Below are 11,047 nucleotides of genomic sequence, written 5' to 3' on the forward strand. Positions count from 1 at the left end.
CGACACTGTCGCCAGTTCACACACGAGCTCTGGTTGAGTGACGAGGTCTTACTCTGTCTGTTTTCTGAAAATATTCGACACATGTGGATTTCGGTTCGGGACTGGATCAATGATGACGTAGAAACCAAAACACTTTTCAAGCGGATGACACATTAGTAACAATTTGACGGCATAAATAAAATGTCCTAAAGTAACGTGGGTTCGGAGTCTGAACACGTGACCAGAGTGAGACGTCATCGTCACACCGCATCTGCGTCCACAACTCGGAAACTGCAGGCGGTTCAAACGCTCCCTCAAGGTGACCGGTCCGATCCTCAGTGTCCGCAGCCTGACCCCTGACCTCATGACTCTGGCGCCGCTGCAGCTTCCGGAGGAGCTGTGGCTGCGGGTCTTCAGCTTCCTGTCCTGGTCCGACAAGCTGAGCGTCCGTCTCACCTGTTCCCACTTCCGGCACCTGCTGGATAAGTCCCGCCCCCTGTGGCGCGGATTCGCCGTCCGGCTCCGCCACTTTTCCATCTATAACCGCCGTTTCTGGCGTTCTCTGGCTCAGAGGCACGTTGGCAGAGTGGCGGTCACCGCTGGACGACGCAAACACCTGAAGACGCTGGCCACCTGGCTGCCTCACCTGGACGCGCTGCGATTGGACGACTGGAAGGAGGGCAGGGTTGACGAGCTGCGGCGCTTTGAACTGCTGACGCACCTGTGCCTTACTGCAGGCTCCACCCCCCTGGTGACCTTTGACTTCCTGTTGCCTGTGAGCAGTCAGCTGACCCAGCTAAGTTTGTGTAACGTGCGCCTCACCTGTGCGCCGGCACACCTGCTCACCGCCGTCACACGCCTCACCCACCTGAGGTCACTGCTGGTCCACCACGACGGGAGCCTCAACCTGCCACTGAGCGCGCTCAGAACCATCCTGACGCACCTGACGCACCTGACACACCTGTCATGGACCATGATCACCTACAGGACGCTGTCACATGACTGCTTCAGTCCCGTCCACTTCACAGGTAAACCACTGAACACACCAGGAAGAGAACCCTCCTGCACCTGAGAGGAGGTTCTACTGAGGTTCTGCTGAGGTCCATGAGGTTCTAATGAGGTCCATGAAGTTCTAATGGGGTCCATGAGGTTCTAATGAGGTCCATGAAGTTCTAATGAGTTTCTAAGACCAGGCTAGAATGAGGTTCACGTGGATTACATTCCACTGAGGTCCATGAGGTTCTATATGTGGTTCCACTGAGGTTCTCATAAGGTTCTATATGTGGTTCTACTGAGGTCCATGAGGTTCTATATGTGGTTCCACTGAGGTTCTCATGTGGTTCTGCAGAGGTCCCTGTAGGTCCAGTGCTGTGCAGGTAAACTGTGGTTCTCCAGCAGGTGGTGCAGCTCTGCCTCTGTTGGACCTCCAGCTGTTGAACTACGATGCAGCGGTGACGCCCGCCACCCTGGTGCCACTGTCTGGCCTGCGCTCGCTATCCGTGTTCCACCTGTACTCCGTACCTGGACCCACCTGTCACCTGCGGACCTGGCTCAGCGCGCTGCCCCGCCTCCAAAGCCTGAGTGTCCATGGTGAGTCCACGTCCGGGTCCGGTCGGGGGTCCGGTCAGGTTCTAGCAGGGTTCTAATGGGGTTCTGATGTGGTTCTGCAGGAGGCCATCCCCTGGCAGTGTACGTGGACCTCCTCCCTCCGTCCGTCCTCAGTCTGACACTCTGTGTGGATCTGACCCCTGAGGATCTGCAGGTGGTCTCTGGCAGACTTCCTCACCTTGAGCACCTGCACCTGGAACCCTGGGGCTCCTCCTCCAGCCTCATCCGGCTCCTCCCACAGCTGTTTCCCCGCCTCCGCTCACTACACATCAGGTAAGTGTTGGACAGGTCAGTGTCGGTGCAGATGTAGGTACTGGTGCAGGTGCAGGTGTAGGTACTGGTTCTGATCCTCTGGAGGCGTGTTCTCGTCTGTTCTAGACATCATCATGTGACGGACACGGACTTCCTGTCCCTGCGGCAGCTGGAGGTTCTGGACACTCTGGAGGTTCTGGACTCATACTACAGACCGGACCCTTCGAACCCGAGCTGGGTGGTCTACCAGCCCAGCCCCCACCTGCTTCAGCTGACCTCTGACCTCCAGAAGATGACCAATCACAGAGTGAGAGTCCTGAACACCACCCACAGAGACCTATTCACCTGCCCGTGTGTCACCTGACCTCACACCTGCTGTGATGTCATGGAGGGGCGGGGCCAGGTAGAAGCCCACCCCTTCAGTGGAACAGTTCTATGAATATTTATGGAAAAAATTTTGAGACAGTTTAGATTTGTCCAACACAACAAAGAGTCATTGAAGGTCACACGATGGACGTCTGATGGACATGAACAGAACCAAGGTTCTGTTGGTCCGAACAGAACCACTGTATCTGGATAAAGGTTCTGTTGGTCCGAACAGAATCACTGTATCTGAATAAAGGTTCTGTTGTTCTACGCTGCATTTGTATGAACACGTTCTCACCAAAATAAGGTTCAGTCAAATTACTTACACGGTGGGGGGGGGTGTATGTGGGGGCTGTGTGTGTGGGGGTGTCCATGAAACTGTGTGTGTCTGTGTGTGTGTGTGTGTGTGTGTGTGGGGGGGGGGGCCTCCATGAAACTGGGTTTATTTTAGTTTCTGATGCTCTTCATCTTTTTCGACCCAATAATTAAAAGCAAATGTCGACAGATTTACCCAGAATGGACCTAATGAGGAACCCAACATCCAGTACTCAAAATTCAGAACAGTACATCCAGAACTGTACATCCCAAACCTAATATCCAGAACCTAAAATCCAGAACTGAACATCCAGAACCCGGCATCATTAACCAAACATCCAGGACCCAACAATCAGTCATTTGTGAGGTATTTAATCATCCCCAAGACATCAACAAGTCATTTGTGAGGTATTCAAGTGTGTTTTAAGCAACTTTGAGGGGGGGTCATCAGCGCCCCCCGGTGGTAAAACGTAAGACTATAGTATGTCCTCCTAAAACTAAAATTTTGTTCAAAATTTTTTTTCACTTAAAAACACTTCTAAATCATCCCTAAGACATCAACAAGTCATTTCTGAAGTATTTGTGTTTTAAGCAACTTTTAAGGGGGTCATCAGCCCCCCCGGTGGTTGAACATAACGGTATTCACACAGTGTATTCATCTGTGTCCTGCCCTGTCCTGTGTCCTGACCCCCTCCCTCACCTGTCCTGGATGGACATCCTTGGCCTCACCACTGTGGATGGGCCTCCTCGCTCCTGCCTGTCTCATCCAGCGGGATAGACCCCCCATGTGTCCACCCTACTGCATCCTTGCAGACTAGAACTACATCTGCAAATGGACGTCCATCAGTCCTGGTGCATCTATAGCCTGTCCGTCCATGGGAGTGGATCTCTCCTTCACTGTGGTTCTCCCCGAGGTTTCTCCCTTTTCCCACTGGGTTTTGAGTTTTTCCTTGCCGAGAAGGAGGGTCTAAGGACGGGGGATGCCCTGGACACTACTCATTTTCTTGCTGTTTATTTGACTGTTGTTTACTCCAGCTGCCTCTGTAAAGCCCTTTGAGATAACCTTGTTGTGATATTGGGCTATACAAATAAAGTTGAATTGAATTGAACATAAGACTATAGTACATGCTCCTAAAAATGAAATTTTTGTCAAAATTTTTATTTCATCTAAAAATAGTTCTAAATCATCCCCAAAACATCAATAAGTCATTTGTGAGGTATTTAAGTGTGGTTTAAGCAACTTTCGAGGGGGGTCATCACCACCCCCCCGGTGAGAAAAAAAAAGTAAAATATGCTCCAAAAAATGAAATTTTGGTCAAAATTTTTATTTCACTTAAAAACAGTTGTAAATAATCCCAGAGACATCAACAAGTCATTTCTGAGGTATTTCACTGCTGGTGGGAGGAGCCTGTTCACTGCTGGTGGGAGGCACCTGTTAATTGCAGGTGGGTTAACTGTAGGTGCAGCCAGAGAACCCATGAACCTATCAGAGCATGTGTTTGGATGGTAGGAGGAGCCAGGGAACCCAAGAACCTATCAGAGCGTGTTTGGATGATGGGAAGAACCTGTTCCTTGTCTTTTTAACCTTTAACTGAAAACAGACATCAGGTCCATGATTAAAGCTCCTCAGTGGGACGGACTAATGTCAGAGCTCATTAATATTCATGAGTGAGACCACACTCACTGAAATCATCTACTTCAGTGACAGTTTTCATATAGCAAGTGCCATAAAGGGGGGGGATATAGTAGTGGATACAGGTTGTAAATTCTGTGTAGGTCCACCATACCAGAGTTCCAGAAGCAGGTCCAGGTTCCTCCGGTTCTTCTACTTGTGCAGGTAAAGGATGCTGAACAGCCAGGTTCTCATTGGCCAGCTGTTAGCCAATCAGAGTCCAGCAGACGAGCCTGATGAATGTTCATGAACTGGTGCAAATGGAGCTGAGTGAGTTCCACCACAGAACGGATGGAACCTGGAACCAAGACATTTAACCCCAAAGAATGTTCTAGAGTCCATGATAGAACTGCAGACAGGACCACAGAAGGACATGTTCTAGATGTTCGAGAGTCTATAGTGGAACAGTGACAGTCAAAGTACTAAAAAAAAAAGAACAAAACTTTTATTCTGAAATTACAAACCACTTCCTGTTTAGTATTTACATGAAACATACGTCACTATATTTATACAAAAATCTCATCTGTCACTTCCTGCTCTTATTCAGTTCATTCAAACTTTGGAGTTTCCTCTGGGCGGAGCTTCCTCTGGGCAGAGCTTCCTGTGGGCAGAGCTTCCTGTGGGCAGAGCTTCCTGTGGGCAGAGCTTCCTGTCATGTCACTCTGCTGCTTCCCTTTCCTTCTGTTTCTTCTTCTTTTTCTTTTTTGTGCTTTCAACCACCTGCAGCAGAAACACCGTCACTGTACTGATCAATAATCACAACAATTATACACTTAGGACCCGCCCTGACCTCTGACTCAGTCCCGTCCTCCGCTGGCTCCGCCCCTGCCTCAGACTCCAACTTGGCCTTCTTCTCTTTCTTCTTTTTCTTCTTCTTCACTTCCTCTGCAGACTGTGTCGTCACAGCGCCCTCACTGTCACTGTCTGTTGCATCCCTCTTCCTCTGCAGAGACAAAAGGTCAAAGGTCACCTCCTAATATGGCCATGTGACCCGTCAGGTGATCCCAGCTGACACTTACCTTTGGTGTGTCACATGCCCCGTCCGTCACCTTGGAGACACTGTCAAAACAAAACAACACCATTCATAACAGTATAGGGTCAAAGGTCAGTGGGTCCAGGTTCATAACAGTGCAGGGTCAAAGGTCAGCAGGTCCAGGTGGACCCAGTTGACCCTGTGGTCAGCTGAGTGTCCATCTGCGCTGTGGTCAATCTGTCCATCAGTTGTCAGACTGTTCGTCAGTGCTGTGGTCAGCTGAGCGTTCGTCTGTCCGTCAGTGCCGTGGACAGACTGAAGCGGCTCATGCTGTCATTGCTGTCGCAGACCGACTCCCTCTGAAAGCACTGCAGCTGACAGAGGGATAACTGTCTGCCCTGCCCACACTGGGGAAGCCCCACCCCTCGTACCTGTAGTCCACATACTTGTCCTTCCAGTCGTCCGGCGTGCTGCCGTTGGGTTTACCGTGTTTGTCCAGGAGGCCTTTCTGGATCATCAGCTTCTTCTGGCTGGCCTGAGAATCAGACGCAGATCAGGACCCGATCGACACTATTAATGGATTCTTAAACGTCGTCAGTCATCCTACCTTCGGTCCCAGACCCCACTTTCGAGGATACGTGTCTCGCTCCATGATGACCCTCTTGATCTTTGCGACGACCCCGTGGTCACATGTTGAGATCACAGCTGTGGTCATCAGAGCTACAGCTGAAAGAACAGATCGTGTGATCAATAACAGATCAATAACTGATCAGTGTCAGTCCAACTCCTTTGAGTCAGAGTGAAGCCATCAGTCAAGGGTGATAGGTCAGAGGTCATCACATCCCAGGATCATGACATCATCACATCATCATGTGGCTTCCCCCTGAGTGCACTAACCCCTCCCCTTCCCTACTGACCCCACCCACCTGTGCATATGGCCTCTCCCTTGGTGGTGATGACCACCACGTCCTGGTTGACCTCGATGCCATCTTCGTACCGGAGGACGCCCGGTAACATGATCTTGGCGCCGTAGCAGATGGCGTTGACCTGGACAGGCAGAGGTCATTTAGGGCCCAGCGCGGCCAACAGGAAATAAGCCCCGCCTTTCAGACCCAACACTCACAGCGCTGTCCTTCATCACCAGGCGTTTGTGTGACACCAGCAGCTTCTCCAGAGGGAAGATGACGCGCCGCAGGTACGACTCATCCTTGTTGTGGTCAAACTGCCACTGTGCGTCCAGGACGTCGTGCATCGTCACCATGTTGTCCTGAACGGAGACGCCACAGTCAAAAAAAAAAAAAAAAAAAACAGGACAACGCAAACCCACCATGGCCTGGGGCCCCGCCCCATCTGATCCCACCCACTGTTCCATTAGTAAATGGTGGATCAGATGGGCGTGGTCCTGCATTTGAGGTGATGTCAGCGATCTGTGTGCGTCCGAACAGGTGGGTTCATCCAGGTGCAGACTCGCTGCAGTTTCTGTTCCAAAGTTTAATTCTCAGACCTGAACTGAACATCAGGACTGAACTCAACACTTTGGCCCCGCCCCCTGAACCCCACACTGACCTTCTCTCCTAGGACACCGGAGCGGACCCTCCTCAGCTCCTGCATCTGACCTCCGACCCCCAGCAGCAGCCCCAGGTGAACGCACAGCGTCCGTATGTAGGTCCCAGCCTCACAGCTGACCCAGAAGATCCCTACAGACCACAAGAGGTCCGTCAGAACCAGAACCCTGTGACAGCAGGCCCAGTTGGCTCCGCCCCCTGGTCAGGTGACCTCAGGGGCGTTTCTTACCCAGTCTCTTCTCTGGGTCGTACTCGATCAGTTTGCTCTCGTAGATGGTCCTCACTCTCAGCTGACGCTTGACGGCGGCGATGAGCGGCGGCCTCTGGAACAGGGCGCCGGTCAGCGTCTCCAAGGCCTGGAGGCGGAGCACACAGTCACATGACTCAAACACAGCCACACCCCCATGACGGACCACACCCAACTGGGGTTCACGTCAGCAACAGAGTTGACATGTGACAATAAGGTTTAGAGGTCAAAGGTCAATAACCTGGGAGTGAAAAGTTTCAACCAATAGAACAAGTCCAGCGTTTGGACCAAAAACAAAACACTATTATAGAGGATTACTCTCTCTCTCTCTCTCTCTCTCTCTCTCTATATATATATACACACTCACACACACCTATACACACACACATTAAACACACTACTATAGATATATGCTAGTATAGATTTATACTACAGATATATGCACACTAGATATATACACTATTATAAATTTACACTATAGATTTATACTATTATAAAATCCTATCATACATGGACTTTGGGTTCTTTTTCGCACCATCAGATAATATTCCGTCTCTGAAAAAAATATTTGGAGTTATTGAAACATGTGAAAGGTGGGCATGGCCAACACTGCATCTGCTCAGGGATTGGTCAGACAGCCAAGAGGAAGTGACATCACAGGAGTTCAGACCAGTGAGCGAAACCTTCTGTGACTCTCATCATCCCACCCTGACAACAGGAGGACCGGACTGGACTGGACCACATGAGGACCGGACCCCGTGACCAAAAGAGGACCAGGTTCTGATCCCGTGACTTACCCGGGCCAGAGTGTGTTCGTTCTCGATAGCGTTGTGTAGTCGGACGATGCCCACGTACTCTTTACCTGGAAAACAAACGCACACAGGGTCAGTGAGGTGGCTGCAGGTCACTGGACACCTGGACAGGTGGACATTACCCCACCCTCATCCAACCTGCGCTCTGCTGTGACTTGACCAATCGCGTGGCTCGGTCGACGCAGACGATCAGACAGCCGGTGACCTTTGGGTCCAGGGTTCCGCTGTGACCTGTCTTCTCCACCCGCAGGATCCTCCTGATCCATGCCACCACCTCATGAGACGACGGGTTGGCCGGTTTGTCCAGGTTAATGAAGCCCGCCCTGGAGACGCACGGGGTCACACAGGGGTCACACAGAGGTCACCCACACAGGGGACACCCACACAGAGGTCACCCAGTAGTGGTTCTAGGAGGTTGTACCTGACGTAATCCTGGATGTTCCTCTTCAGAGGGTTGCTCCCACTGGGCAGAGGTGTGTAGTGGCTGGATCTGATGTTCAGTTTGTCGAAGTTCTGGATGTTCACCACACAAATAACACAAGTTAAACCACTTCCTGTTTACGGTCCATCAGCTGATCCCACAGGTCATGGCCCTGTGTGTGATCAGAACCAGAGGTCGTCTCGGCCTCCGTCGCCTCCACCTCATCTCCATGTGGTTTTGGGTTGTCACCGGCAGAACGCCGGGACAACGCCGTACCGCAACAGAGAGGCCCTGCCCCCAGAACAGGGGCAGGGCAGCGGCTGCGATGCGGCGGCGCTCAGAGAATGGATAAACAGACTCATCATTTCACACACGGACGAGTCGAAGAAACTAAACTACATCTACGTCACATGACCATGTCCCCCGTTAACGCATGTTAGCATGTGCAGCGAGCGGCATACCTTGAGCAGCAGAGGCCACTGGGACGTGTCCAAAGTGGGCACTTTGGACTCTGGTTGGATGAAAAAGTCCCCGCTCTGCTGGAGCTCCTGGGGGGTAGAACGAGAGACATGAGTGGGACTGGGGTCAGTCAGTTCCATACTTGTCTATCATTCTATTACTGTGCTCACTTTAGAACTTATTCTGTGATTATTAAACTATATACACACAGTGCACAGGAATTTAACGGAAAGGTAGAATTATGTTACTACTACTACTACTACTACTACTACTACTACTACTATTATTATTATTATTATTATTATTATTATTATTATTAATAATAATTATTATTATTATTATAATTATTATCATTATTATTTCTACCAGTATTTTCTGATGCGTTTTTCCTCCAGTTTTTATCGTTTGGTTTTTGCATCTATACTTCCATTTAATGGACAAACTCAGGCTCTACTGTCTCATTGGTCAGTGTCCAGCCCAGTGTGACCTTTGAACTCACCCCCACTTCCTCTCCACTGACCCTCTTCACCTTCTTCTTCTTCTTTGCTGAAGCTGCTGGAACACATGCACAGACATCCCATAATGACTCCAGAGGTTTTAAATGTGCACAAACTACACAAATACAGTTGAAACAGTAAATGAAAAAGAGGAACAGGCTGATGGACTCATGTGTCCCAGTCCAGGTCCAGGTTCTGGAGCAGACATTAGTCTGTCCTGTTCCACTGACAGACTGAGGAGGTCTTTCCTCTCCCATGCCATCCGGCTCTTTAACTCTACTGGGGGGGGGGGGGTTTAAGTAGCAGTAGTAGTTGTTAATACGAACACTCCTCATGCCCTCTGGGTCTGTAGGACTTATACACTGTTTACACTGTACTTTATCCTTTGAACAGACTCATTCACTGCACTGCATTCCTTGTGGAAAGTTAAAGTGTTTTCATTTACGATTGTGTTTTTATTACTGTTTGTTTTGAAATTTGTGGATACTGCTGGAACCTGTAAATTTCCCTATGGAATGAATAAAGTATCTATCTATCTATCTAGTCCGGCTTCACGTGGACCCTGGAACACGTGGTTGTTAGCATCTGGAGGCTAATGCAGAGCTAACAGGCCTTCAACCGGATAAGCACAGCTGCAGACTCTGATCAATAGGTGATCAATACAAGACACCGACAATCCACCGATACCGAAGACCCACCGGTGGTCTGGTTCGGATTTAGTGGGAGTCTGTTCAGGTCAAAATTAACCCCAGATCCTGGTTCAGGATTCGGCCCAATATGGATCCGAGACCAGCGTGTTTTCGCAGAGAGAAAACCTGACCCAGGTTCTGATGAGACTGAACCCAAAACCGAACCGGGACGTATTTCAGATTAAACTAAACACGTGACTAGTTTCCACAAATATGAACTGTGCCCAATTAAAGTCAGACATCAGCGAAAAATGAGCCGCATTAAAAGGGAAGAAATATCCGCAAATAAACTGCGTCAAATCCTACTAAAACAACCCAAGTATTTAAAACAAGAAAAGTATTTAAAACAATAAATGTATTTAAAACAGTCAAAGTGGTGAAATGCCAACTGCTCGCGCACACACTCACCCTCTGCGTCCGCCATGTTCAACTGAACGAACGACCAACGCGCTCGCGCCTTAAACTTCCGGCTCCTCCCCTTTCTTCTTCTTCTACGGTTCTGAGGAGGACTGGCTGCGCGCGCAGTACCCAGATCCCGAGTCCGGAACAGGAAATGAGTCTGGATACTTTTTTTTTACTTTTTTAATTCATCAAGTTTAATGTACAAAACATTCACGGCGTAAATTCTTTTACAAATGAAAACAGGAAGAAATGCAAAGAGCAGAAGAATAAAAACAAACAAACAAAAAAAACGACTTTATAACAGGGATACAGGTCACGTGCTTCAAACATCTTAAAAGGTTTGGAGGCATTTTTCTTCTTGAAGAGATTCAGGACTTTGAAGAAAATGAAGACACTCAACATGAAAAATGTGTGTTTTGTTTTTAAATACTTGCATTTGTGTTTATGGAAGTGAACAGAGTTGATCAGAAAGTCTTTATTGTCTGATCAGTGTGAATATGATGGAGGTTCCAGGTGAGTCTGAGTGGATCCACACCAGTGGATCTGGACTGAACCCTTTATTTCATCCACATGTTCATTAGAAAATAAAGAGTCCAACCAGGACTGTATGAACCTGTAAACTAAACCAGGACCGTATGAACCTGTAAACTCACCAAAACACACGGAACTGAACTGGGACATCTATATTTACAGACGGTTTCACCTGTAAATACCATCACCACTGACAGATCCACTGGTATTTTTCACAAACATTCCTGATCCTTTGGTCTGGTGGTTTTCCACCTGTTGG

At 49.2% G+C, this 11,047-nt stretch overlaps 2 protein-coding genes and 2 non-coding genes across 6 annotated transcripts; 1 reads left to right on the forward strand and 3 right to left on the reverse strand.

Annotated features, from left to right (window-relative positions):
• Positions 1-310: 310 nt before the first annotated feature.
• LOC115413529 (uncharacterized) lies at positions 311-2,514 on the forward strand. 2 transcript variants are annotated; one of them, XM_030126437.1, is made up of 4 exons: positions 311-1,007; positions 1,375-1,569; positions 1,650-1,860; positions 1,966-2,514. In XM_030126437.1, the coding sequence occupies exons 1-4, from the start codon at positions 344-346 to the stop codon at positions 2,201-2,203; spliced, it is 1,308 nt and encodes a 435-aa protein (XP_029982297.1). In that variant the 5' UTR covers positions 311-343; the 3' UTR covers positions 2,204-2,514. The 2 variants fall into 2 exon arrangements, with proteins under 2 accessions (XP_029982297.1, XP_029982298.1); XM_030126438.1 differs by having other exon boundaries at positions 1,378-1,569.
• A 2,098-nt stretch (positions 2,515-4,612) lies between these two features.
• Positions 4,613-10,313, reverse strand: dkc1 (dyskeratosis congenita 1, dyskerin). 2 transcript variants are annotated; one of them, XM_030126435.1, is made up of 16 exons: positions 10,264-10,294; positions 9,169-9,224; positions 8,672-8,758; positions 8,211-8,302; positions 7,928-8,112; positions 7,775-7,839; positions 6,960-7,086; positions 6,732-6,862; positions 6,289-6,432; positions 6,092-6,212; positions 5,773-5,891; positions 5,597-5,700; positions 5,212-5,251; positions 4,983-5,135; positions 4,848-4,912; positions 4,613-4,799 (listed from the first exon to the last, which is right to left on the reverse strand). In XM_030126435.1, the coding sequence occupies exons 1-15, from the start codon at positions 10,277-10,279 to the stop codon at positions 4,850-4,852; spliced, it is 1,503 nt and encodes a 500-aa protein (XP_029982295.1). In that variant the 5' UTR covers positions 10,280-10,294; the 3' UTR covers positions 4,613-4,799; positions 4,848-4,849. The 2 variants fall into 2 exon arrangements, with proteins under 2 accessions (XP_029982295.1, XP_029982296.1); XM_030126436.1 differs by having other exon boundaries at positions 4,613-4,912; positions 9,169-9,221; positions 10,264-10,313.
• On the reverse strand, positions 5,969-6,042 carry LOC115414419 (small nucleolar RNA SNORD83). The gene has a single exon (XR_003934627.1). It is a non-coding gene; the product is annotated as a small nucleolar RNA SNORD83 (small nucleolar RNA).
• Positions 7,604-7,684, reverse strand: LOC115414422 (small nucleolar RNA SNORD53/SNORD92). The gene has a single exon (XR_003934630.1). It is a non-coding gene; the product is annotated as a small nucleolar RNA SNORD53/SNORD92 (small nucleolar RNA).
• Positions 10,314-11,047: the final 734 nt, after the last annotated feature.

Source organism: Sphaeramia orbicularis, chromosome 22 (assembly GCF_902148855.1).
Source record: "Sphaeramia orbicularis chromosome 22, fSphaOr1.1, whole genome shotgun sequence".
Lineage (NCBI taxonomy): Eukaryota > Metazoa > Chordata > Actinopteri > Kurtiformes > Apogonidae > Sphaeramia > Sphaeramia orbicularis.

Coding starts and splice junctions, on each gene's coding strand:
- dkc1 (XM_030126435.1), bottom strand. Junction 6,213..6,288: donor TGGTGATGAAGGACAGCGCT/GTGAGTGTTGGG, acceptor CTGCCTGTCCAG/GTCAACGCCATCTGCTACGG. Junction 5,252..5,596: donor GACAAGTATGTGGACTACAG/GTACGAGGGGTG, acceptor TTGTTTTGACAG/TGTCTCCAAGGTGACGGACG.
- LOC115413529 (XM_030126437.1), top strand. CDS start 344: ATGACTCTGGCGCCGCTGCAGCTTCCGGAGGAGCTGTGGCTGCGGGTC. Junction 1,008..1,374: donor CAGTCCCGTCCACTTCACAG/GTAAACCACTGA, acceptor GTGGTTCTCCAG/CAGGTGGTGCAGCTCTGCCT. Junction 1,861..1,965: donor CTCCGCTCACTACACATCAG/GTAAGTGTTGGA, acceptor CGTCTGTTCTAG/ACATCATCATGTGACGGACA.